The following is a 26651-nucleotide window of genomic DNA, read 5'->3' on the forward strand; positions in this document are numbered from 1 at the left end:
AAGAGCTAGTTCCAGGACAGGAGCCAAAAAAGCTACAGAGAAACCCTGTCTCAAAAATAAAAAAAAAAAAGAAACCTGGCAGTAAATGTAGTAAATGCTATGAAGAAATGGATCAGGGTCTGAGGAATGGCTTGGTAGTTAAGAGTACTTAATGCTCCTTTCAGAGGACCTGTCACCCACATTGTATTTCACAACCACCTAGAACTCAGTTCCATGAATCTCCTTCTGACCTCTGTGGCACCAGGTATGCACCTGCTGAATATACATACAAGCAGGCAAGCAACATAAAATAAAAATAAATCTGAAAAAAAATCTAATTAGAAAAGAAAAAATTCATCCTTTTCTTCACAAAGTCTAACCCTGAACAGAATTCTTGTTGCTAAAACAAGGTACTAGCTCAACGTACTCTTAATTTTTCTTTAATTTTTGACAAGATTTTCATATTCAGATATACTGAAGAATGTTGGCCTTTGACCTCTATCATTGCTATAATCAAAGCCTAGATTGCCTTGATCACAAAACAAAATAACCATAGACTTTAGCATTAACCAAACAGCTACAATCAGGCCAAAGTCATGTTTATAGGATTTCAAACAAACACTGATGGGAAACACAGGGAAACAAGTCAAAGGGCCATATGGATGATTCATTGCCCATCCGAGGGACATGAAGAGGAACTGAAACAAGCAACCATAACTGAGATGTCCATGTTTACAGCATTATAGTATAAACATCAAGAAGCAAGGGAGCCACGGAAGACTTTCAGTAGCTGACCTACTAACCACAAGAGTCCATTTGTTTCTCACAGAATTCCTGCCCCTTCTCTCAGACAAACGTGGTTTCTTAGGCAGCAGCAGACTGAAAGAGAGCAGGAAATGTGACTGAGTGCTGCAGACAGAAGCAAGCAAAACCTGGAAGTCTGCCTTCCAGAGAGAAGGTTGGGAAAACTGTAAGAAGCAGTTGTAAGCTGTCTTAGAGTTTCTATTGCTGTAAAAAGACACCGTGACCATGGCAACTCTTATAAAGAAAAATATTTACTTGAGGTGAGGGCTCACAGTTCATAAGTTCAGTCTATTATCATCACAGTGGGAGCATGGTGGTAGGCAGGCAGACGTGATCCTGGAGAAGTAGCTCAGAGTCCTACATCTTGACGGCAACAGGAAATGGTGTATCTCGCTGGGAGTTATCTTGAGCATATATGAGACCTCAAAGCCCACCCCACAGGGACACACTTCCTCCAACAAGGATATACCTACTTCAACAAAGCCACACCTCCTAATAGTGTCACTCCCTATGAGCTTAGGGGGCCAATTACACTCAAACCACCACACAAGAATTAAAGATTCATGCTCTGCCCCTGTCGGACAATAACAAGCCTTCCCATTTACCTAGCTGACTCTCACTGAGCTCCTGCTTGTTTACTGACTATACTGTATGATACAGTCAAGTAGTGGGATAGGGAGTTTCTAAAATAATTGCAGCACTGTGTGCCACGACACAGTTCCTTGACTTGATGTGTTTAGATTCATAAAAAACAAGGTAGTTGATCAAATGCACGAATGACCTGCTATGTCTGTGGAATCAAGAGGAGCCAGCTGAACCGACTGTGACAGTTCAGTTATAAAGTATGAATAAGAGTTACCAAGTGTCACAAGCCTTCCCTAAAGTACTCTATTCTAATGGTGACAAAAGAAAAAAAAATGGTCAAGGACTCAAGAGCAATTGCATAGGTCTAGCACCCCCTTGAAAATTCACCATTGGCTTTGTGTGCCTCACAAAAACGTTTGGGATTGGTCTTACTGCCAAAAGTAATATTGCCATGTCTTTTTAAAAAGTACATTACTAACCCAAAGAACCTATGTCTTATATAATCATCATAAGAGATAGGCTCTATTATGAACCTCATTTTATAGATATTGCAACTGAGGCTTGGGGCTGTTAAATGATGACATCGAGGCAAAATATAATAGCACACAAGTTGTTATTTTAACCTACCACCATATGTTGTTAGTGTTTTCAAGAAATTGACTTTGCCACTCGTGGTTGATAGATTGGAGAGGGACAAACCAGAGGCAGAGCTGTTAAAAGACTGATAGTCAGGTGAAAGATAACTAAAAGAATCACAACAGTATCGCACACAAAAAAAGGGAAGGGAAAATGAGTGAAAAAGCAAGGTCTATAGTAACCCTGGTATGTTCTGAGAAAGGATGTCAGTGGCCTGAATCCATAGTTGACTCGTGCCGGGCGGTGGTAGCGCACGCCTTTAATCCCAGCACTCGGGAGGCAGAGGCAGGCGGATCTCTGTGAGTTCGAAGCCAGCCTGGTCTACAAGAGCTAGTTCCAGGACAGGAACCAAAAAGCTACAGGGAAACCCTGTCTCGAAAATAAAATAAAAAAAAAAAACATAGTTGACTCTTGTATTGAGCATGTATTGTTCCTCACAGGACTGTTCTTTGGATTTAGATGAAATGCTAGATTAGTTAGATGCTTGTCATTCATTCAGCAAATATTGTACCCTTACCTTAGTCCTGGCAGCATTTCATGTGATGAAGAAGAAAATGTCTTTCTAGTAGAGTTGAATCCCAGTGAGGATGGAAAGGGTCAGAGCCATGGAGAAATTCAGGGAACAAGCACCGAGTGTGGGAGAGGCTGCAGTGTTGTGTAGGATCATCAGGATTGGCTCCCCTGAGGTAGGGGCAGCTGAGTAAAGCACGCTTCTGTTTCTGAGAGAAAAGCATTTCAGCAGGAAGGCATGGCAACCATTCTGAGATGCTAGCATGCCTTCCTCACAAAGAAAGCACAGGCAGCAGGAGAGCTGATGCAGACTGGGAAGGAAGGGGAGTGGAAGAGACAAGATTTGATATAGTCATTTTCAGGCTCTTGCAATAACTGTGGCTTTCATTTGGAGGAAGATAGAAAACTCTGGAAGGTTTTTGGTGATTACTGTGTCTGTGGAACTGGTGATTGTGTGGAGAACAGACTGAAAGAAGGGGTAGAGACCTAAAGGAGACAGCATGGAAGAGACTAACAATGAAAAGTGATAATTCTCTTTCATAGAGCAGCTGACAGAATATGTGGTCATAGCAAAAAGATAAGTCATGGAAGAGATTGATGTTTTTATTCTGAGTAATTGGAAGGGTAGGGTCACCACTGAGAGAGATGGAAGATGAAAAAGGAGCAGCTGGATGTTGGACAGGAAGACCAGAAGGTTTCCTGCAAATATTGTCTTAAACACCTTTAAATATCAAAGAGAAATCATCAGCTACGCATGTAAATATGTGTGGAAGAGGAAGGAGCAGGCTTTTATGTTTCTGACAGTGGTCCTGAGTCTTCTCCCATAAGACACTATGCCATCTCATCTTTCTAAAGTGAAGAGGGAACATTTTTATAAATAAATGTAAGGAATTAATTTTAGAAAATTTTACATCAAAATATTTTTATAAGGTACAAGTATGGTAACTTACCTGTAAATCCAGCACTGGGGAGACTGAGTCAGAAAGATCATCAGTTTGAGCCCAGGGTGGGCTACATAATGAAATCCTTCCTCAAACATTTTTATATATATGCACATAGATGTACATCTAGATCAGCAATTCTCAACCTGTGGGTTGCAACCCCTTCAGCAAACCTCTATCTTCAAAAATATTTGCATTACAATTCATAACAGTGGCAAAGTGACACTTATGATATAGCAACAAAAATAATTTTATGATTGGGGGTCACCACAACGTGAAGAACTATACTAAAGGGTCTCAGCATTAGGAAGACTGAGAACCACTGATATAGACAGACAGATGTGAACTGGAGAGGTGGGCCAGCTATTAAAGAGTACTTTCTGCTGCCTAGCTCCATTTTGGGGGGGGTTCTAATGTCCTCTCCTAACCTTTGCAAGACTCATGCATGAGGTGCATATGCATACATTCAGATAAAACATCATGCACGTGAAAGGAGAGAGATTTTTCATAGAGCTAGAAAGGTGTCATGAGAGAACAGGAAGGTGTCCTGTGAGAAGAGGAGAAAGAGAACAATGAAACAGGAAATCAGCAGTGGGGACTATGCTCATGGAGGGAGGGGACTAGTATTTGAAGAAATGCAATGAAGGAGGGAGATGAACGAAAGCCATGTACATTAACACATACATATGAAAATATCATAATTAATGTATTATTTCATACAATTCTTTTAAAATGTAGTTTAAAATGCAAATGCACAGTCAAAACTAATCACCTAAAAAGTTGTTTGTAGTTATTTTTTAATTTTTAACAAATCCAGGACAAAGTATTGCTGTCATTGTGTAGGCATATGTAGTTTGAACAGCCTTCAAATTTAATTTCTAAAAATGTATTCATCTGTATATCTAATTACTGTTTTAAAATGAATTTTTTTTATTTCTAAAAAAAAAAAGACAAACTGGTGTCTATGTGGTGGTGGCTGAAGCAGTTCCTTCCATCATAGATGTGTGTCCACTGTGGGCCAGTGCAAAAGGTTCTCTCTTTGGCTCAATAAGAGCTCCTTAGAACATTTATCTGCAGGCTTATCTCTGATTAATTCTAGGGATCCAAACTGTCGAAGTAGCTATGTGCATGTGTTAAAAAAATAAAGTAAACATTAACTGTAAATCTTCAAGTAGTTTCAAAAGGCCTGGTAAGAAGCCCCATATAGCAATACTTTGCTTGAGACACAGCATAAATTTAGATATAAACCCTAACTGTGAAATTCATACTTGTCTTCATCATCCTAGTTTATGAAATTCTACTCTTTATGGTCCTTATAATAAAAATACAGAGATTTATATGAGAATATAATAGAGGATTACGAACAGAAACTGAGCAAAATACAATTTTAAATGCTCACTTAACCATTAAGAAAAGACAGAAAACACTGAGTTATCACTAGGTCAAGATAGCAACATAATGCCTTTTTTCTTTTTTCTTGCAACTAAGAAACAAAATAAGATGGCTAGGAATGTGGCAAAATTAGGAAGCATTTGCAGAACTCTCGGGAGACTGGGTTGTTCCAGCATAGACAGAGATGCATAAGGGAAGGCTCTTCCCCAGGAAGGAAAAGATCCTCTACTTCCTGTCCCAAACAGTCCATATTTTAAAAATGAAGTCTTTCTGGCTCTCTACTTCTTAATTTTTTTCTAATATCCTAAAATACAAATGCTATCAGAGCTAAAAACCAATGTGTAGCATGACAATTCTTCCAATTAAAGTTATAGGTCAGATTTGAGGCACAAAAGAGAGTTTGGGAGCTTTTATATATATTTTAAAAATGAAACAGATCATTTTCCTATTAAAAATGTTACTCTGTTATAAAGTATAATTCTAATAATGTGGATTGCTGGAAGAATTAAGAGTGTAGTTGAAAGAAATGAAGGAATTTGGTCGCTAAAGAAAGAAAACCATTAATATCAAGTGTTTCTCTGGGGAATGGTTCTCCTTTGAATTCACAGTGCAACCTGATCCACCCATCGGCCTCAACTGGACTTTACTGAACATCAGTTTGACCGGGATTCACGGAGACATCCAAGTGAGATGGCAGCCACCACCCAGCGCAGACATCAGGAAGGGCTGGATCGCTCTGGAGTATGAAGTTCAATTCAAAGAAGTGAACGAAACTAAATGGAAAGTGGTAAGAGTCACTACATCCTACCCTTGGACATTTCTTCTTCCTAACTCAATACTCACTTCCTTAACTGTGATAATGTTTTCTTCCACCTAATACCACGCGCCAAGCTATGTGCCCTACAACTCAGTATTAGAGGAAAACTGATACAATCATTAAATTAATATCTTAAAAGTCTATACGACAACAAATGCTGATGTGAATCTTCCATGTAGATCTATGAAAGACTACTGGGTGAAGAAAACCATTTCCCTAGTCATCTTTGGTATTCAGTTTATCCATAGCGCAAGGTCACACACTAACCATGCTGCTATCTTTAGAGATGTGGCTGAACATAAGTAGGATCATGATCAAGGTCAATAGTAGGCGATGACCAAATGTCTGCCCATGATTTTCACTGCTGCTACTCATTAGACCTCTATTAATATCTGTTATTAGGTCTCTCCAGGAGAGAGACATAGAGAAGGAATTTGCCCCATAGAGGTTTCAGAAAGATGTTCTGTTACATACCCCAGAGAAAATAAGTTAAGAGGTCTCCACATAGGTGAGCAGAAAGCAAATTGGCCCCTGAACTTCTCACTTCTCTGCCAAGAGCACAGAAACTCGGCACTGAGATAAATTCCCCATGGCACACAACAAGAAGGGAAACAGGATTACCATGCCATTCCAAATATAACTAATTCTAAATCAGTCTAACCACAACCACAGCCTTGGCCAAGATAAGCAATTTCTGGGTAGGCATGAGGTTGTACCCAGCACTCTGGCAGGACTCACTCTCCAAATTTTGAGACATGAGGCCCTGTCCTTCAGTGTAGCACCAAAATGAAGTTAATTTTGTCAACAGTAGAGAGTACAACTTGGCTGCTTCAAACAGTTACTTGTCTTCCAGGTTCTTTTTTCTGAATCATTTTAATTTAGGTATCTTGTTTGTAAGTTGGTACCAAAAAGAAGCTGGTTGGATGCTAAGTCAAATAAGACTTTCTAAATCCCAGTCATAAACATTTATTCAACAACAAGGTGCAGGAACAACTATTTTACCCAAGGAACCAAGGGCGTCTGAGGTAGCAGTTTTCAAAATGAGAATCATTCACCTCTGAGGGTTCTTGAGACCATTCCAAGGGAGCACCCAAGGTCAATGCTAATTTCACAATAAACTATAATAACATTTTTATTCCATAATGCAAAGACAGTGGTAAGGAAACTGCTGATTCTTGGCATGAGTCAAGGTAGATGTCCCATTGTTTGCGAATAGCCATTATATTCTTCATCATTGTGACGTTCACAGTAAAGGGTGGGAGCAGTTTCATAGGTGTCTCTGATTAAATCTCAACCTTTGAGTCCATCACTGTCTAAGCATCTGTGTGGAGCATGAAGAGAACACACAGTGCCTTTCGACATTCCAAAGTCATGATGGAGCAAAAAACTTAAAGAACTGATTCAACAACTGAACTAGCAACTCTTTTGCATGAAGAGCAACAGATATATTAGTAGATCATTATTCATATCTGACTTGTCAAACATTTCTCAAGAAGTTTACATTTCCAGTAAACATAACAATGTTTGCACCATGACCAATTTTAACTTTTAGGAGATATGTAAAAGTTGTCAAATGTGTATCTATGAGTTTGATAGCCTTCCAAACATCTGAAGACTTAATTCCAAAAAGATCCACAGTGATATTAGAAAAAAATGGTGGTTTTGTTATATAATAAAATCTATGAAAACTTCCAAAGTCTACATCTTAGTGAACCAATATACTAGATAGAATAGTTTTTTCAAATATTCTGAGAATAATTGTACTAGTTATCATTATTAATTATCATTTCAATGATGTTTTGAAATGTTTATACAAGGTATGATAGTAAGGCAATTAATGTATGCATTCTTTCACATATTTTTTGAACTGTCAGTTTAAAATCTGCTCTCTTGTACATCAGTAGAATTCATAGTTACTAACTTCGGGCTCTAAGACAGTGGTTCTCAACCATCTGAATACTGCGACCCTTTAATACAGTTCCTCATGCTTGACCCCCCACCACCATAAAGTTATTTTTGTTGCTACTTCATAACTGTAGTTTTGCTACTGTTATGAATCATAATGTAAAGACCTATGTTTTCCAGTGGTTTTAGGTGAGCCCTGTGAAAGGGTCATTAAGTCCCCAAACAGGTTGAGAACTGCTGTTCTAAGCTGTTCAATGGCTGCCTTCAGTATTTTTCTCCAATACTGCTGTCTGGGGGACCAACCTCCAGCATCAAAGGGCTTTGGCAGGAATCCGTGGAGTCGGCGAGGCTAAACTTTTCCATCTATGGAGGATTAGGGAAAAAGGCACTCACAAATTCTCTTGGTGTTTTCCTTCTTTATTCCTTCTTTTCTTTATTCTCTCTCCCTTTATTCTCTCTCCTTCTATCTCATGTTGTTTTACAGCTTTTATACCCAACAGAATCTTCCAGGCAATACAAGAGTCAAAACAGTTGTAATCCAATTCTCAAGTGAATGATTATAGTTAAAAACATGTTTTTCATCTCCCCTACATGATTAAACATTTTATGTATTACAGGTGAAAAACAAATTATCCCAAGAAAGAACCCACATACATTCATACCCAAGCAACTTGTTATAGATTAACCATGTGGCAAGCAAGGTGTTCTTGTCAGATCTTTTACTGGCGGGCTGCATTTTGCAGTGACAAGGAAAGGGCCAATTACTTTATTACTTATTTGAAAGGTAATCTTATAAGAAATCTTAAAGAAATCACAAACCTAAACATTCATATATGAAAAAGAATCAATCAGCTCTACTTTAAATCTTTAGGGTACATACCTATTTGTGAATATTTTTTATATCAGGAGATTGAGGACATAAATGGGTATAAGGAACTAATCATCACCTTTAGTCATCAATCAGACCTAGCAAGGAGAGTATGTCAATCAGCTAGCAATAATTGGGCTGCTTTGTTCTTGTTCCCTGACCTTAAAGAGTTCTGCATTCAACTCTGTGCCTTTCTAAAACTTTAGATTGCCATCTAGGGTGTTTCACCTCAATGTTATTTAACAAAAACATCTTAGGCCAACTTTGTTATTTTCAAAGCTTTGTTTCAGCTGTGACACATTCCGAGACCTGTGAACACATCTCCCAACATTAAGGTTGAAAGAATTTAAACTAGCTGGGCTGTTGGGACTCAACTGTTAGTCATTAACTTGAGCTACAATTCATGCAGCTCCTTAGGTGAGACTCACAGATCCTGGCTGTGAAACATCCTTGTATTTCTCTTTATTCATCAAAACTCTGTATAAGCTATTATTACTATTATTAAATTAGTACAGCATAGGGAGGGGTCATCTTCTGAACAACTCCAAAGGTAAAAATGCCCAGTAGAATGGGATATTTCCAAGAGATAAGCACTACGTTACAGACAGTGAAGAACTCCCCACTTTCACTCACGCCTTACTAGATGCCAGAGAAAGAGGGCCATAGCAAACATGTAACGGCACAGCAGAAGCAAAAGACATTGTGGGGTCTGCAGTCCCAGAGTCTCCAATGACTTTCTGTTATATCCATTTTCCTGGGGGAAATGTGATCCTCTAGATATGATACCAATGACAGATCAATAAAACTATTCCACCTAAATCCAACTTACCATCCCAGTGAGTTTATTGCATGCTGAAAGGAGAATAGATGAGGTTTTCCTACAGGAGTGTGGATGACGCCAATGTGCCTACACTCGCAGGGTAACCGCCACAGCACATGACTCATGAAAGTGACATCTCAGCGAGTCCCTGCCCAGCTTGCAGGAGGCTAAGGTGATTGGGCAGGTTCCCCTCCCCAGAGATACAGTGTACATAACCCTTGTAGAAAAGCCTTGTGAATCTAAGCTTCATGAACTCCCAGCCTTCTGAGTTTTGCTTACTTCCTAAGTCTGAAAACCTCCTTCTGGAAGATCATGTTTCCATTCAGAGGAAATAGCTACACTGCACTTTTCTACACAGATTCTAGAGCAACAGACTTTCCTGAGGTAGATTTAAGACTTCTGGCATAAATAAAGTGTGTAGCTGCTCCCAGTAAAAATTATTGACATTTTGAGACAACTATAGTATTTCTAGAATTATTTCAAATTCTGTAATTATTAATAAATGACTACCAAGATTTTCCAGAGAATACATATTCTACAGATATATAATCTGCTTGTAGCTTTTGGGGTATGGAAATATGGAGTTTCCTGTTCTAATATATTGCTCTATACAAAGGTCTAAAGTCCCAGAGAAGTAGGTAAAATATTTGTACTCCTCTTTATAGTTCTGCCATGCTCAAATCTGTTATAACTGAATCTTCTCATGACCCAATGCAAAGACATAATCATATTTCTTTAAGCAAATGTGTACCTTTGAGATTATACTAAGAGAAATTTGAAGATTATTATTATTATTATTTTAGCAAAATTATTATTCTTTTAACAAAATTATTCATTACATAATTTGTCTCATAATTTTATTTAATAGCCAACTCCCTCTGGACATGTTAAAATACTACTCCATTTCTAGTAACCCCGTGACTTGCATTTGTGCCTTGAGTTGCTGGTACCTGAGGCACTATGTCTTTATATTTTGTTTTGAAAGACGGGTCCTTTATGGTCAACATCCGTTCCACTCTACTCGTTGAGACTGGAAAAGGAATATGAAGTGCGCGTGAGATCCAGACAACGGAACCTGGAGAAGTACAGCGACTTCAGTGACGTGCTCTACATAACATTTCCTCAGATGAACGCAGTGACGTGTGAAGAAGGTAAAGTGGGGGTGGGGGTTAAACTGCTGCTGTCGTGACTTTTGGTGACATAGCAACTAACATGTGTCTACACTGCTAGCCTATTGTCTAGGTCAGCATACCCTAGTTTCATGTATCAGGGGTAAGACATTGAAGTCGCTCTCTGGAGAAGATGTATGCATTGGAAAAAAACAAACAAAAGGAAAGACTGGAGAGATGGTTCAGTGGTTAAGAGCACTTCCTGTTCTTCCACAGGACCCAAGTTCAATTCCCAGCACCCACATTAAGAGATTGACAGCCACCTGTAACATCAGCTCCAGAAGATCGGCCATCTCTAGCCCTTGCCGGCACCTGCACTCACGTGCACACATACACATAATTAAAAATAATAAGATCAATTTTAAAGAAATAACAAAAGGATTCCATTTCCAAATTATTTGATTTAGAAAACATCTGAGGACAGGTCAAAACTCAAATAAGGGAATAAGGTGTGTGTTTGTTCCTGAACAGTAGAATTCTAAGGGAGTATTTTTTTTCCTTTATATATTTCTTTGTATGTCTATAATTTAAATTTTTTCTGCAATGTGTGTGTTTTGCATTTGTATCTGGATGAAATGGTAGTGCTTGTGGATTTGGGGAAATATGGGCGTGGTGTGCATACTTAGAGAAAGCATAGTAAGCCAAGTGTTAGTCATATGCATGGGACGCATGAAGCGTTTGGAAATTCTACACAGGAGAAGCACAGAGATGACTCAGGATTTCTAGCTGTAGTTAGCTTCTGCCTTTGTGGGAAGAATATGGGGAACCAACCTCGAGGTAACTAGGGGCTATTTAGTCATAAGGAAAGAGATGGGGGGTTCACAGACAAATTCTCCCAAGGCTCATAAAGTACACCAATATCTGAACGACCTCAGTACAATGTACATAAGCAGTTTTAAAGCTATAAAACCTGTTCTATGTACCTAGGTATATCATGGTTACTCTGCCCTCACAATGTTGATACAGCCTCAACGTGAAAACTAAAATATTGTCATTACAGCTTAAAATATCAATTGAGCATTATTTACCTAGGTTTAACAAGCAACAATTTCTTCTTGCCACAGAAGCCTTGGTGATATTCCTTAGATACTTGAACATATGAAAATATTACAGTTTTGACTTTTTTGCAACCTATTTGAAACATGTGCTTTTGGTTTTAAATTTTTCCTTTTTAATAATATTGTGTTTTTTAAATTGTAATATGATTATATCATTTCCCCTTCCTTTTCTTTCTTCCAACACTCCCACACACCACCTCCATCACTGCCACCTCGATTTCTCTCGAATTTTTGACCTCTTTTTCTTTTGTTTTTTGTTTGTTTTTGTTGTTGTTGTTGAGACAGGGTTTCTCTGTGCAGCTCTGGCTTTCCTGGAACTCACTTTGTAGTCCAGGCTGGCCTTCAATTCACAGAGATCCACCTGCCTCTGAGTCCCAGGTGCTGGGATTAAAGGTGTGTAACATCATTCCCAGGATCTCTTTTTCTTTAACTGATTTTAAACACACACACACACACATATATATGTAAAAATATATATGTATACATGCATGCATGTGTGTGTGTTAATCTAAAGAGATTTACATTTACAGTGGACAAGCATGTTGTATCCTTGAGAAAGAAAAACAACCCCGATTCATCCACTGTGTTTCCATGGTTATCAAGAGAAACGCTAACTTTGTCACATGAATTCAAATTAACAAATGTTTTCTTGTGGGAAAGGGCAGTGCAATGTAAACGTTGCTTCAATTATTCATAATTCTGTTAGTGAAATATTCTTTCCTGTTTTAGATTTCCGGTTTCCATGGTTCCTAATTATTATCTTTGGAATATTTGGAGTAGCAGTGATGTTATTTGTAGTGATTTTTTCAAAGCAGCAAAGGTAGGTGGAAACACTCTAGTATGTTTTTGCAAGTTCTGATGTTCTTGTGCAGTCCCACGTGTTGTGTCAAAATTTCCCTTGTAGAGTAGGAGGTAACATTTTAATTAACTCAGAAAATTTAATTTCTGGTTTTGCCTTTACCATACCTGTACTCAGTCTGTAGTGTTCACCTTAGAAAATAGAGAGTTTAGATCAGGATGTCGTGTAGCACATTAAGAGATTTGCAATGGTGCCTATGCAGATGTTGACAGCACTTCCTTGACTGAAGAGCTCCCCAAAGCTGCTCAACAAGTCACCCCTTCACATCAGGACCCCAAAGTATCCCTGGACCTTGAGCAGAATCTGTAACCATCATCATATACAATCTCACTGAAACAACAAACTGAACCCACCTGGACACTTCATTCTAAGAAACTTTCTCAAGTTTTTTCATAAGGTGTTGGTTTCAGATAAATTTTGGTTTCATTTAAATTATTTGCTCATCCATGATTTTATATTTTACCTATGTTTGTAAATTCGGTCAAAATTCCTTCCAAGTTTTTAAGAAATTCTATTTTGCAGTCTCTTGGAGTCCAGAGAGTTGAGTACAACTAGTCAACCATTGCTGTTTGAGCTTGTTTATACCATTCATCCTCTCTGAAAGTAGACATTTTTGTGTGCAATGTGATCTTTTAAAACCCTTCCAACAATAAAATATTATTTTTTCCTCTTGAAAATTTAGATTGCAGAAAACTTTTGTGCAACATGCAGGAAAAATATTGATATTAATTTCCCTTTGTTTACATTAAGATATTTTTAGAATATCATGAGATCATGAGCCTCTTTCTAGGGCAAATATGACTACCACTTTCAAGATTCCTAGGACTCAGTTGGTCTTTGTACTGTAAGTCCTGCATCCTGAAAATCTTCAGTTTTAGGCCACCAATAGTCAGTTGCTCTATCTAAATTAAAATCAAGCCCTTCAGCTGAAGTCTAGAGGTATCAGCGACTCAAAATGGGTTGTAGGAATATATGGTTTGGGCTTTCAGTTGTTGCAACAATCTAAAACTCTCAAACCTCAAAGTTAGGCATCCTCAAAATAGAATTCAACTAGAAATAATTCAGGTAATACCAGCACACTCTTGAATGCCATGAATACTGAAAGACTACAATTGAATGAACTCCATTTTCAACCATGTTTTATGTTCAATTTTATGATGTAAATGAGGGGGAACACAAAACTCACTGCATAATTTTTTTTGGGGGGGGGGATTTTTTGAGACAGGGTTTCTTCATAGTTTTTGGTTCCTGTCCTGGAACTAGCTCTTGTAGACCAGGCCGGCCTCGAACTCACAGAGATCCGCCTGCCTCTGCCTCCCGAGTGCTGGGATTAAAGGCGTGAGCCACCATCACCCGGCCTCACTGCATAATTTTATTTTGAACTTATTTTTAGCCACATTCTTGTTTTATGAAAACTTCTACAATTGAAACAAAAGTGTTTTCAGTTGCTTGAGAAAAATAGATATATCTTTAGAATTGTAAGTAAAGTTTGAACTTGAATAATGCCAACAAGAATCAAATTAATGGATTTGAGATAATTAATCTATAGAATTAGTGAAAATCCAAAATTTATATGAAAGCCGGGCGATGGTGGCGCACGCCTTTAATCCCAGCACTCGGGAGGCAGAGGCAGGCGGATCTCTGTGAGTTCGAGACCAGCCTGGTCTACAGAGCTAGTTCCAGGACAGGCTCCAAAGCCGCAGAGAAACCCTGTCTCGAAAAAAAAAAAAACCAAAATTTATATGATGTTGTAGTAAATAAAATTGCTATGTATATAAAGCCATTCACTTTTAACACTAGTTGTTGATTTCAAGTCATGAAGGACAAGAAAAGATGTGAAATTGTCTAGCTATATTAGCTTAAAATCATGTGAAACAAACTATCATCCTCTCAATAAATTGGACTTTAAATAAATATATATTCAAAATCATATATAAATGCATATATGTGTGTGTATACATGTGTGTACATACATGTGTATATTGACATGTATTATATGTATTTATATACAACAATTTATTGCTATAATATTAATAATTAATATTGTATAATATATGCTGCTTATAATTTTATTATATCATATGATGTCATATAACCTATTTTAATTATAATAGTTAATAATATAATATATGTGTTACATTATATAATATATTACAAATATTATCTATGCATATATGTGTACATGTATGTATACATATTAGCCTCTATTTTGCTTTGTTTGCTCATACTAATTGATTTTTCACTTCTGATTCTTCTGCCTCTACCATTCTGTGGTGCTAAGACTTCAACCCAAGACTCTATGCATCCTTACTAAGTAAACATTATACCAACAGAGTTCAGTCATCACCTCTAACTAAAAGAATGTTTTGCTTTCTTATTGCTTTTGATGAGATTAGGAGGTGAAGAAATGGGTTTCACTGGACGTTTCCATGCATACACATCATCATGCTTCTTATTTCCTCCTATTGCCCCCCTCCTCCTCCAACTCCTCTCCTTGCCGGTTCTCTTCTTTGTCCCTTCCATTTTCTGCATATTTATCACATTATCTTCCCTGTTCTCCACAGTCCCTTGCACCTCCTCCTCATCTCTCATAGCCTCCTTTCCACTTTTGTTTCCTACATATATGTGAATATACGGAGAAATTTAAATCTGCATTCTGTATCTGAATGAAAAGATGGTAGCTTTTGTTTTTCTGCATCTGCCTTATTTCATGGAACCTAACAATCTCCTGATTCATCCAGCTTCCCACAAATGTGATTTTATTTCTACTATGGCAGAATATAGATAAATATGTGCACCACACTTGCTAAGAGTATATTTTCTATAAATATCGAAGCTCTAAACAAACTGCAATGCTTAGTCAAAATCAACAAAATTTGAAATCCTTATTGCACTCCAATCAATTTCTTTCAATTCCCTACAGAAACCTTTATCGCTACCCAGATCTACACATGATAAAAGAAGAAAATGATAGGAAATAGCACCAACTGGAACAAAACTAACACACAGTTACTAACGTTAGAAAGCTTTAAGTCTTGCTCAAGATCCCAGGGATGTCAAGGGCTCCAGGATCAATATATCTTTCAAGTTTGTGAAAGAAGTTCACCCTGTTATAATCCAGATGATTAAAAGTAATGGGTGGCAAAATTCATATTGACATTTATATTTGAATTAAGTAAATTTGGACATATTTTCAGCCCAGGTTATCTTTCCTCTGTGCTTGTTCCCACCGTATGGCCGACCCAGCCCTTGAGCTGAAAGGGCTTATGAAAGAAAGAGCTGCATTCCCATCCAGCAGAAGTGAGAGACTGTGTAACTGTAGATCCTCAGTGTAATTCTGGTTTCTATTTTGGAGTGAGGATTTTGCTATAAAGCATGAGATGTTGTGAGACTCCTAACAATGGGAGGGGGTGTGTCTCTGACTCTTTTTCCTGCTCTTGAGACTCTTTTCCTCGTATTAGCTTGCCTGGGCCAGCCTCCATTTAAGAACTTTCGCCTTGTCTTATTGTATCTTGTTTTGTCCTGTTTGACTATGTCTCTTGAAGACCTGCTCTTTTCTGAAGAGGAAACAGAGGGAGAATTGATCTAGGGGAGATGGGGGCAGGAGGGTGGAGGAGTAGAAGAAGGGTAAACTATGGTTGGGATGTATTGTATGAGAGAAGAATCTGATTTCAACAACAGCAAAAAATGAGCCTTCTAGCTTAGCACTGAATGTTGAGATGTTTAATAAACTAGGCCCATCTCCCTTTGTCAAGCATGACCTGAAGTAGAGAGCCATCACTCCCATACACAGCTTACCTGCATCACCAGTCCTCTTAATAATAACACTGCAACCCACCTGATTCATTGATTTACACTACTAGCTTGGGCCTTCAGTTATGCTAGCAACAAATAGATGGTTTATTCTAATTTGTTCAAGCAGCTTCCGTGTACTAAGTAATAGAATTTCAACAAGACACAAAATCTATGGAATAAACATTAAAATTAATTATTCTAGGGACTAGAGAAGTGACTTAGCAGTTAAGAGTGCATACTTCTCTTGTAGAGAACCTAAGTTCAACTCCCAGTACCACCTAGGGGGGCTCACATCTGCCTCTAACTCCAGCTCTCGGGGATCTGAAGCCCTCTTTTTGCCTTTCTTGGCACTCTCTCATCTGTGGAGTGTATTCAGGGAGACACATAAAATACATCTTGAGGGGAGGACACGAAAGGGGTTCAAGAGAGGACAACTAGGAGAAGCTGGAGGAAAGAAAGGAGGGGAAATGTGATGTAATTCAATTTCAATTAAAAACATTAAAAATAAATCTTTTCTCCAAAGGAAAAAAAATAATCTCAATATTTGAAGGAGAAACTGTAAATACATCGTAGTATTATGTATATAAATCTATCCTAGTTAGAGGCAGTTCAGATTAGTCTGTCCTATTTAAAATGGTCATTCAACGTCATGCTGGTTAGAAGTCATCTTCAGTGTCTTATGGTTGCTATGGACTGTGCAGTAGTAACTCAGTCCCCTCCCCCACTCTCTTTTTCAAGGGTGAAAACGACTTTGGTTTCAATTTATGGACCAGTTTGTTTGCCTCTTGGTGCTGTGTGCTTTAAAGGTGGAATCCTATTTATGAGTTACTTGGAAGTTGGCTCTAGACAGAGTTAGATTCCTCACAGTCAAATATTAAAATTGGCTATTCATCAAAAGTGCTAAGAAAAGCAAAAAAAAAAATAGAAGAAACCATATTTTACTGAAATGATCTTAAAGGCTTTTGATGATGTTTTTCTCCTGTACTTTTTGTCACCAACTGTTTCTCATAGAACATGTAATCTGTAAGATCTGTAAAAATAAAACTTTATTTGTTTTCAAGGATTAAGATGCTGATTTTACCCCCAGTCCCGGTTCCAAAGATTAAAGGAATTGATCCAGATCTTCTCAAGGTAATTAACTCTAAGCTGTGGGTCATTCAGTTAATTAACACCTGAAGAACACTGTCCTCTATTGAGAGGGTTTGAGTTGTTTGTTTGGTTGGTTATTGGTTTTGGTTTGTTTTGTTTTGTTTTTTGCAAGCTCAATATATCTTACTAAACATTATTTAATCGTTTTGAGTTGTTCTTCTTAGGTCTCCATTTTCTGTCTGTTTCCTAGGAAGGAAAACTGGAGGAGGTGAACACCATCTTGGGCGTTCATGACAACTACAAACCTGACCTCTACAATGATGATTCGTGGGTCGAATTCATTGAGCTAGATATCGATGATGCAGATGAAAAGAGTGAAGGGTCGGACACAGACAGACTTCTAAGCGATGCCCATGAGAAATCACTTAACATCCTGGGGGCAAAGGACGATGATTCTGGGCGCACCAGCTGTTATGACCCTGACATTTTGGACACTGATTTCCACACCAGTGACATGTGTAATGGTACCTCGGAGTTTGCTCAGCCACAGCAGTTAAAAGAGGAAGCCGATCTCTTGTGCCTTGACCAGAAGAATCTGAAGAACTCATCTTACGGTGCTTCCCTTGGCTCTCTGCACCCCTGCGTTACCCTGACGGCAGAAGACAAACCACAGCCACTTCTGAGCGATGAAACTGAATCAACCCACCAGCCTGCCTCTACACCGATAAGCAATCCTGCTTCACTGGCAAACATCGACTTTTATGCGCAAGTAAGCGACATTACACCAGCGGGCAGTGTAGTCCTTTCGCCAGGCCAAAAGATTAAGGCAGGGATAGCCCAGTGCAACTCGCAGCCACAGCCGGAAGTGGCTGCACCCTGCCAAGAAAATCACAGCATGAACAGTGCCTACTTCTGTGAGTCAGATGCCAAAAAGTGCATCGCTGTGGCCCCTCACTCGGAGGTCACGTCATGTGTAAAGCCAAGCTTTAATCAGGAGGACATTTACATCACCACAGAGAGCCTTACCACTACTGCCCGGATGGAGACGGCAGAGCTTGCTCCGGATGCTGAGATGCCTGTCCCAGACTACACCACTGTCCACACCGTGCAGTCTCCACGGGGTCTTATACTCAACGCAACCGCTTTGCGTTTGCCTGACAAAAAGAAGTTCCTCTCCTCGTGTGGCTATGTGAGCACAGACCAACTGAACAAGATCATGCAGTAGCCTTTCCTATCTTAATAGCAAAGAAATGGCTGGGCATGAATGCCTAAACCAAAACCAGGTTTTAAATCTGTGCTGGGAGAGTGAGATGGTGTGTGTGGGTTCTAAAATACATTTTTCTGGAAATGTTGAAACATTATCATAAAGTGGAAAATCAAGAATACTTAATCAGATAGATACTCCCATTGTGAATTATAAATACTTTAAAGAATCGTCTCTAATACTGCTTAGTGGCAGTGATTGTCTGTATTGTGGGTCTTAATTTTGTGATACTAAGCATTAAATAGTTATGTTTTTCATGTATGTAAATCATGCTTTTTGAAAAAGCAAAACAATCAGGTGGCTTTTGCAGTTCAGGAAATTGAATGCCGATTATAGCACAGGCTATTTTTTTTTCTTTTTTAAATAACTGGGAACTAAAATCTAGGCGAGAAGGTAAGGCTAGTTTGGATAGGTAAAGCACTTATTTTGACAAAAAAAATTGATAAAGATATTTTTAATAATTTACACTTAAGCATGGCTATTTTATAATATACCACACACATATTGTAGTTCACAACGATCCATGCAAGGATGTTAGAAACTACAGTGTAGAGCGTAATGCTCTGGTCAATGAACCTAAAGAAAAACAAACAAGTTAGATTTTTTACAAAGCCCTTTTTTATAACCCCCAAAATTTCTTAAATCTACAATGTCCAATAACCTGCATTATTGGAATGAATTCATTTTAAAGGTTTAAATGGATATTTTTTTAATTTATAAAACAAAATTTTTATACAGATCAACATATCGCACACCCAACAATGACAGACAGGATAGTAACAAACAGAACACTTTCCTCACCAAATTTAAGTCCAAACCACAGGGCTCCACGCTAAGAGAAGCAGAAGTGACAGTGGTCCTCATCGGTCAGGATGTGGAAGAACGGCGGAAACATGTGGAGTGGGGTTTTGAGAGGCCAGGGGTTGGGAGAAGAAGGCTGCCACACCTGTGCAGCACTGTCTCTTCGAACACAGCTTGGTTTTTACAGGACCCTAAGAATTAATTCGTACGAAAGGAAAGTCACCTGTGAAGCACAATGGATAAAGTCAACCAGGAAATAGAATAGAAAACTGAAGGCCTAGATCTCTGTTTCACAGCCAGACACATACTTCTAACTCATGGGGGAAAAAGGAGACAGAATAAATGAATTTCCCGTCACAAAGGACAACTCAGAATCAATTAAACAAGTAGCAGAAACTTTGTCATCAAACCTTTTATAAGGTGTATTTTAAATAGTAAGAAGGGATTTATCACTTCTTATTTACCCCCAGGAAGATTAGTCTCAGACAAGGTAGAAAAATACCCGATATAAAAGTCACTCTTGGTCTCCCTAATAACATAAACATAGTTCTTTTGGGTAGTCCCCCAAAAAGATGTGTGAGAGAAAGAAGACTCTCAGCCCACTGAAGAATACGTCTCATTTTTAAGTATTTTTTAGAAGCTTGAAACTTTAAAGTTACCTTTAACTTTTAATGATATTTACCATTTTGCTCAGACCTTTGTGGGGAAACGGGCTTAATGTTTAGTGGTTTTAAATTCTCCTTCTTGCAGGAGAGACAGTGACAATCTAGCATTGGGTGTTTATGGTTCACTGTGTTACTTACTTGGTAATCAATTTTAATAGATTTTTCTGCTACCTTGCTGCTATGGTTTCTCCAATGGCTACATGATTTAGTTCACATGAAATATCATCAACTCGGAATCTATTCAGCTTAAAGACGTGTGTTTTGATGAACTATCTTATCATTTCACCATAGGCTGACCATGTTTCTATAGCCAAAATTAGCTAAATACCTCAATCAGTCCCAGAATGTCAGTTTTGGTACTCTGCTGGCCACACAGCCATTATTCACAGTATGACTAGTTGTGTCCAGCAGTCTGTATTTAACTTCCTTATATGTCTGTGGATTTTCCCCTTCAAAGTTCAATAAATTTATTTTCTTGGATTTCTGATTGTGTGTTCCTGTTAACCCCAAAATGAAAGCACCCCAACCCAGACTCTGTTCTGAGACCCGCACAGTAAAGGAAATGGCAAAGTTAGCTTAAATAACAGCAGGTGGTGGATCAAACGCAGCAGAGGGACAGGGGGTGACTAAGATACTCTTTGTCTTGTATGGACTGTGTCCTCTATTAAGGCTATGACTTTACGCGGACAGAGACCTACAGAGCCATGCTTTGAACACATCTTAACAGTTCAACGGTGAGTCCAAGCTGATGTGAAGACTGTGGGAAATGGAAAGAGGGAGAAGGTTGGCGTTCTCTCTAAGGTGCATTGCTAGCTTGACCTAGTAACTTCTCCTGGTCAAAATGATCTCTTACTGGTAAGTCGCATGGGGATGGATTGCAAACTACAAAATCTAGAGATACACCATGCTTTAGACTTCAGTAGGACTCTGATAGCCGAGCAGATGCCATGTGGGAGACAGCGGAGGTGATGTTTACAGAACTGTAAAAAAGAGCTATTAATGCCACTGGAGTAAAAACTTTTAGGGCTGGGAACCCCTTCCCCAGCCTTGAGATTCTATCCTTCGCAAGTGAGCTGCCACCTGGGGAAGGAAAGGAAGTGAATTCCCCGCTGGACGGCTGTACAACCAGCTGCTACACGAACTGTTGCCAATGTGTGGTTCTGAAGCAGAGAGCTTGCTGCTACATCCTTCAGAATAGACGAGGACCAAGTGTGTTCTGTGCTTCTGTGACCATCTGGTTGCTTGTTTGAGCTAAAACGGTCCTCCCCCGACCCAGATGTACTTGGAAACATTTGCTATTTCTTGAACAAAGTTTGTGGTTCCTAGCTCTACATTCTTGCTCCTGCCCCTTTCTCAGCAGGAAAATCTCCACATATCAAATGTCTATCAAAATCCTTCTTCAATCAAGGTTCAGTTCAAACGCCACCATGAAGAATCAATCCTCCGATTGTCTCCAGCCTTACTTAAGTGATCATCCTCTCCTCTGAGCCGTTTTTCATGGCGTTTATCATTCCTTGCCCTTTAGTTTGCCTGGAAGTCATTTAGGATAGGGTTACTTACATACATTTCCTGAAAGCACCTGATCCTAAAATGTTTTTAAATGAATAATTATAAAGCAAAACAAGTTTAGGAAACATTTTAAGTTACACTCCTCTCTGGGACAGCCATGGCACATTTTTAGATTTGTAAACATTAAAAAAATAAGTTTAACACATTATTTTCAAATTTACTTAAAGATGAAATATATCACATAGATCAGAGAAGGATGAAATTAGATTCAGATATTTTACCATGTACAAAAATCAATTTGAAATGGACAAAAGATCTAAAGGGAGAGAATGGAGCAAGAAGGGTTAAATTTGGGTGAGGGACTGGAGGGTATGGTAGAGAATGAAATGTCAGGAGGGATTACACTAAAGACCTTTAAAAAAAGACAATTGAAAACCTATATCTGTAGAAGCTTCCTAAATACATATTCCTACATGTTATATATGTATACATATGATGGAGGAAGGTCATTGGTTGATTAAATAAAGAAGCTGCTTGACCTGATAGGTTAGAAAGTAGGTGGGAGGGGCAGAACGCTGAGAGGAAGAGGAAGTGAGCTCAGAGACTCGACAGCTCTCCTCTCAGGAGCAGACGCCTCAGAGAGACATGATGCTCCACTCTTGCAGGCAGAGGCGAGAGCTCTGCTTTCTGAGGCACACGCAATGAAGCTCCGACCCAGGATGGACGTAGGCTAGAATCTTCCTGGTAAGCGCACCTTGGGGTGCAACACACATGATTGGAAATGGGTTAATCCAGGAGCGAGAGTTAGCCGAGAAAAGGGCTAAAGCTAAAGAGCCAAGCAGTATTTAAATGAATACAGTGTCCGTGTAATTATTTCGGGGTAAAGCTAGCCTTGCGGGCAGCCGAGTGGCGGGAAGCAGCCCGCCGCTCCTATTACTACATACATATATAATATACATATATGAAAATGAACTAAAATAAACTTACCCTGTTTCAAGACAGCAATGTCCCTCATAGACGCTACTAAAAGGCCTAGTGACAGGAAGGAATTACTTTTTTGGAGTTGTTGGCTACTGAGGTCTCATAGACCTCCAAATTTCACAGGCCATTGCCATTGCTTTTGGTTACACTCCAGAACTTGATGGTAAGACTCAGTTGCTGAAGCTACCCCAAACTTGAATCATGAACATGGCAAACTCAAGGTGGTATGGACTTCTAAGCACTGCATGTACGTGGTGCACAGACATACATGCAGGAAAAACACCCATGCACTTAAAATACAAATAAATAAATCTTTTTTCAAAGTTTCTGCATCACAGTAAAACATTTTCAAGGTTTTTCCTGAGCAGCAATTCTCAACAGTGAGCTTAACATCTTCAATAAGCCATATGATGAGCACATGTGCTGTCTGGGGTTTATTATTCCATTCATAAAGTAAGAGCACTTCAAATTTAGTATGATTCTGAAAGGTTCTTCATAATAGTAAATGTATACTGTCATAGAATTAAAGCAACCAGCCTCAATCCCTCTAACAAAACATCTGCGTTGCCCTTTGACACTGTGAAGGTGGGCACTGATTTATGCTCAGTAGTTATGACAGTCCTAGGTGACATCTCTCAAAATAAAGCAGTCTTGTGTACATTTAATATTTGTTACTTAATGTAACTACCTTCATCAGTTATCTGGGGGCTTCTGGATGGCTTGCTCCAGTTTCTGTGCCCACACTTGCCGCTTCTCTTGTACACTCGTTATGAAGATGACTCCTTCTCTTCAAACCTCACAAAGACCCTCTGCTGGGCTTCCTGTTCTGCTTCCGTAGCCTCCTCACCTCCCTCAGCCTTCAAAGGCTCAAAGAGACTCAGGCTTCCTCTCAGCACTCGACTTCGTCCCAAGAGAACATTGCGGCCACTTTGATCTTCTGTGCATAGTGTTCCTGCTTTTTCTGAAACAAAAATAGTACTATTCCACATTGTCGGCCACATGGAGCTTTTATAAAGTGCTGTCTGTTCACTGCTGAGACCTCAGTGTCTTCCCACTACTGCCCACCTCCAGGACAGCTGCCCCTCCCCTTCTCCAACTCTACTTCACAGGGCACTGCAAATCAATGCCAACAATCCCTTCACTTTCACAGCTTGGGCAAACATCTGATACCAAATAACTAGCTTTTAGCCTATCTTATCTTTTAACATCCCTTTCTCACTAAGTGACGTCACTTCTGGTTTTGATATAAAGTGAAATATATACACTTACTTTTTATTCTTAGACTTTTAGATACCACTGAAGAATGATTAATTGCCCTCAAGTTTTTGCTCCTCAGCCTTTTGAATAAGACCAATTTCTAGTCATTGGCACAACTTTAGTGTCATCGTTTCTTAGGGAATAAGGTGACCTGAGGAAAGGGAGAGGAGGGGAGGAATGTCAGTCGGTGATGCAGTTAGCACACAAAGCATTCTTCAGTTAAGTTTACCATTTAATATGGGCCTTGAATATAGCATCCACAGGCAATTGCAATAGGAATATCAAACATGACTGATCGCAAACCATCATGACAGGTAGAATAGTAATAAAAAGTTTGAAGTAGGAAAATGACTAAGATATGGTACGGAGAGACACAGGAAGGGAACGCACACTGTTGAAAAACTGAAATAGGTTTGTCTAAGACTGGGTGCTATAAACTTCCAATTCATAAAGCATGCAATAAAGACAAGAGCCATAAACTAGGTCTGTCTGCAGTGGCAAAACATCCACTGTTATGCTCACCATTAACACTTTAGAAAAGCTGTTCTAAAAAGAATAACACTCCTGGCACAAAGAAAAATGATAAATTCCAAAGGGATATAAATTTGAATGGAACGTTTTTATATGCTCTCATTAAACTTTTATCCTGCAAAACTTCCTTTTAAAAAGGCAAAACAGCTGTGTGATTAAGGTAACCCAAGAGTCTCCTCATTTCAGCCCAGGTGGATTACTGATAATCTGAGGGATGACATCTTTTTAATAAGCTCCTGCCCTTATCCGGGACTTTTGACTTTTTCTGAAGTCTGAAGCTTACAATACTGGGAAATGTTTATGTTGCCCTTCATGGGAGGAACATATTCGCTGTGGGACTGCAGGACAATGCTAATATGTTACTGCCCAAACAGAAATAATTCACACTTCACTCCTGCCTGCCAAGTTAAAAAAAAAATCACCAGATAGAACTTCAGATGTAATAGATTTTTTCATTACAGCCCCAGGAAGCTATCTTTAAAGGAACACATAGAAAGCAATTTTCTATTGATGTTTTTAATAATGTCTATGTAATTGTTCTGTGGGCATTAAGAGATGTCAGCAGCGTTTGATAAAGGAATGAAACTCCCTATCAGGAAATTGTTTTCAATTTGTCTTTCCCAGTGGAGCGATATGCAAATATATGAAGAAGGAAGATGTTTGCTGTTCTTGTTCATATAGCAGCACACAGCCAAACTAGCAGACCATGCCAATTTCATAAAGTGCCTTCTCCTATATTATTTCACCTAAAAGAACAAATCAGTTTTAAGCAAGTCAAACACTAATTATTAATACTTTATGGATGAAAACAAAACAGTGTTCAGAAAATGCAAATGATTTACCTAGTTAATCAACTAAGTGACTGGATCATAGTAAAGACCCAGCACCTTCAACTGGTTAAAGGTTAAGAAACAAGGCAAACTAAGTATGACTTGATAGAGGAAACGCTTCTAAAATGGTTCACAATGCTAAGAAAATTAAAATCAATTGCTTGGAATTTAAAGACACTTCCAGTGCACATGCACATAACAGACACATGTATACATAATTCAAAACTTTCAAAAAAATAAGAACAAACCACACCCAAATCCAGTAGGTGGAAAAAAAGAATAAAAATCAGAACAGAAATAAATGAAATAGAAGCAAAGAAAACAAGACAAAGAATCAATGACTGTAAGAGCTGGCTCCTTGAGAAGTTACGCAAGATCAATAGACCTTTAGCCCCATTAACCAAAAGAAAGAAAGAAAAGACCAAAAATAACCAGAATCACACATGAACTGAGAAACATTACAACAGGCACTAAAGAAATTCAGAATATTATAAAGACCTACACGCCATTAAATTAGAAAAATCTAAAAAAAAAATGGACACACCTCTAGATCGATATGAGCCATCAAATTTAAACCAAGAAGTGGTCAACAGATTAAACAAGCCCTTAAGAAAAAAGAAAGCTGAGAGAGTAATAAAGTCTTCTGACAAAAAAAAAAAAAAAAGCCTATCCCAGATGGATTTACAGCAGACTTCTCTCAAGCTTTCAAAACAGATCTAAAGCAGAGCTTCTTAAATTATTTGGGGGAAAAAAGAGAAAGAAACAAGTGGAGCACTTCCAAAACTTCTCTGATGAAGCCAGTATTTCTCTAATACACAAGCCAGGTAAAGAGACAACCAAAGAAAGAAAACTGCAGGTCAATATCCTTGGTAAAGATTCCCAATAGCCATTTATTTTTAATATTCCTATGTGTTGGTGCTAATATTAAGGAAGCCTTAGCGGAGCAACAGTGAGGACCACATTTATCCACTTGGATCCAATACTCACACTCTGCCATTAACACCTTTCAAATAATGAAATATGAACAATCCTATAACCATTTACAAGTCTCTGCTTGACAAAAATTTAATCCTATAGAAAAATTAAATTAATGAAAGTAAATCTTGTATTTCTCATTCAAAAAAAAAGTTGCAGCTGATACATTTTCAACTACTATGGAACAATATAATATTGGAAATTATAATATTTTTGAATACTTGAAGCAAGAAAGCCAATCATCTTTTAAGTGCAAAATTTCACTTAATTAGTACAACAATGTTAATGGGTAGAAACTTTATTAATCATACTATACAGATAAAAAACAGAGAAATAAACCTAAAGTGTTCAGCTAGAACCTATGTAAGAGTACATGTCCTAGATCCGTAAGCCAGTAAAACAAACACAAAATGAGAAACTGTATCTGTTAACTGAATCTGGTACTTGGAAAGACCTATAAATCACAGGAATGAATATGGGTTATTATTTATTTAATCGTGCTGACTGATATAAACCAAGTATAACTGTGGCTTATTCATGACTTATCCAATGAATCTGGCAGTCGCTGAATGTTGATCCATGGTCTAAGAAACACATTTAAGCACCTAGGA

The 26651-nt window shown here is 38.5% G+C and overlaps 1 protein-coding gene across 1 annotated transcript in view; it reads left to right on the forward strand.

The window, feature by feature from the left end:
* Nucleotides 1–20437, forward strand: part of Ghr (growth hormone receptor) — a 258732-nt gene extending 238295 nt beyond the window's left edge. Inside the window, exons 8-12 of the mRNA XM_005369809.2 lie at nt 5456–5634; nt 10243–10408; nt 12214–12304; nt 17200–17269; nt 17478–20437. Coding sequence (XP_005369866.1) covers nt 5456–5634; nt 10243–10408; nt 12214–12304; nt 17200–17269; nt 17478–18452 — 1481 coding nt within the window. The 3' untranslated portion in view covers nt 18453–20437. The remainder of the gene's footprint in view (nt 1–5455; nt 5635–10242; nt 10409–12213; nt 12305–17199; nt 17270–17477) is intronic.
* The last annotated feature ends 6214 nt before the right edge of the window (nt 20438–26651 follow it).

The sequence above is a fragment of the Microtus ochrogaster genome, unplaced genomic scaffold, assembly GCF_000317375.1.
Source record: "Microtus ochrogaster isolate Prairie Vole_2 unplaced genomic scaffold, MicOch1.0 UNK61, whole genome shotgun sequence".
Classification (NCBI taxonomy): domain Eukaryota; kingdom Metazoa; phylum Chordata; class Mammalia; order Rodentia; family Cricetidae; genus Microtus; species Microtus ochrogaster.